Raw genomic sequence first — 999 nt, 5'->3', positions numbered from 1 at the left:
TGTCACACCCCGTCTCCCTGACTACCCGCGCGGTACACCTGTAACTCGCTTGACCCTGCTTTTATTTTAGGACAGCTGTTTATGAATATGTTTTTCATGTCTGCTCAAACGCGTGTTTAATACGCTTGCTTAATGAATGTTAGCTGTAGCATTTTGAAGCCTACATCTTCACAATACTGAAGCCGAGACCGACACTCCACCCAAGCTGTTTTCAAGCGCTTGGATTCTGACTTCAGCATACAGACTGTGCAGCACTATGAATCCAGTCGACAGTTTTTATATAACCTCTGATTCCGTGTAACATTCATTTCCCAAATGCTTTTTGAACTCAAGATGAAAAAAAATAACCAGTGAAACTAATAATGTCGTGCTGTGGGAACCGAACGTTACTGTTACGTTCGTGTGCTACCGTTCAGTGATGTACAGCAGCTCGGCTGTTCTCTGTACAGACACCTCACTCATGAATGGAGATGTGTGGGGCTGTATGAAAGGAAACGGTTTATCGCTTACTTTAACATGGCTTCTTCTTTCTCCTCTTCCTCTCTCTGCCGAGCCATCACTGCCATGATGATTTTTCTCTCCTCTTCCGTGAGGTGACTCAGGTCCGGCATGTCGGGCATGGAGGACGGCGCGGTGGGTGGGCGAGGGCCGCCTTGGGGCCCTACTGAGGCGGACATCTTTTGCCCCCCTCCCCGGCGTGTCTATTGGCAGAAATCCCGAGCGTTTTGAACCACACCTCACGACATTGTCAACAGATAGGGCGGCATTCGTGGAGAACAGTGCAAGCCTCTCATGGTCAGAGGCACCCACAGTTGTGCTTTTGTTCCTGGTCGGCGTTTTCCTCCCCTCCTCTCTTCTCGCTCCCCCCCACCCCCCGCCTTCCCGCCTCTCCCCTCCACCTCCAGTTACGGGAAGCCCATCTCTACGCCAGGAGACGACGCAAACGGAGGGACCCCGGCATCAGCTGGCAGATCTGTGATGTCCCCTTTTCACCGGACC

General features: G+C 51.8%; 1 protein-coding gene across 1 annotated transcript in view; it reads right to left on the bottom strand.

The window, feature by feature from the left end:
- Nucleotides 1-677, bottom strand: part of rims1b (regulating synaptic membrane exocytosis 1b) — a 52,188-nt gene extending 51,511 nt beyond the window's left edge. The window contains 1 exon segment of the mRNA XM_030780599.1: nucleotides 511-677. Within this exon segment, the coding sequence (XP_030636459.1) occupies nucleotides 511-677 (167 nt within the window).
- Between the last annotated feature and the right edge of the window lie 322 nt (nucleotides 678-999).

This window comes from Chanos chanos, chromosome 7, assembly GCF_902362185.1.
Source record: "Chanos chanos chromosome 7, fChaCha1.1, whole genome shotgun sequence".
Classification (NCBI taxonomy): Eukaryota; Metazoa; Chordata; class Actinopteri; order Gonorynchiformes; family Chanidae; genus Chanos; species Chanos chanos.
Note: the sequence above shows the minus strand (reverse complement) of the source record. Positions and strands in the feature narration are given on the sequence as shown.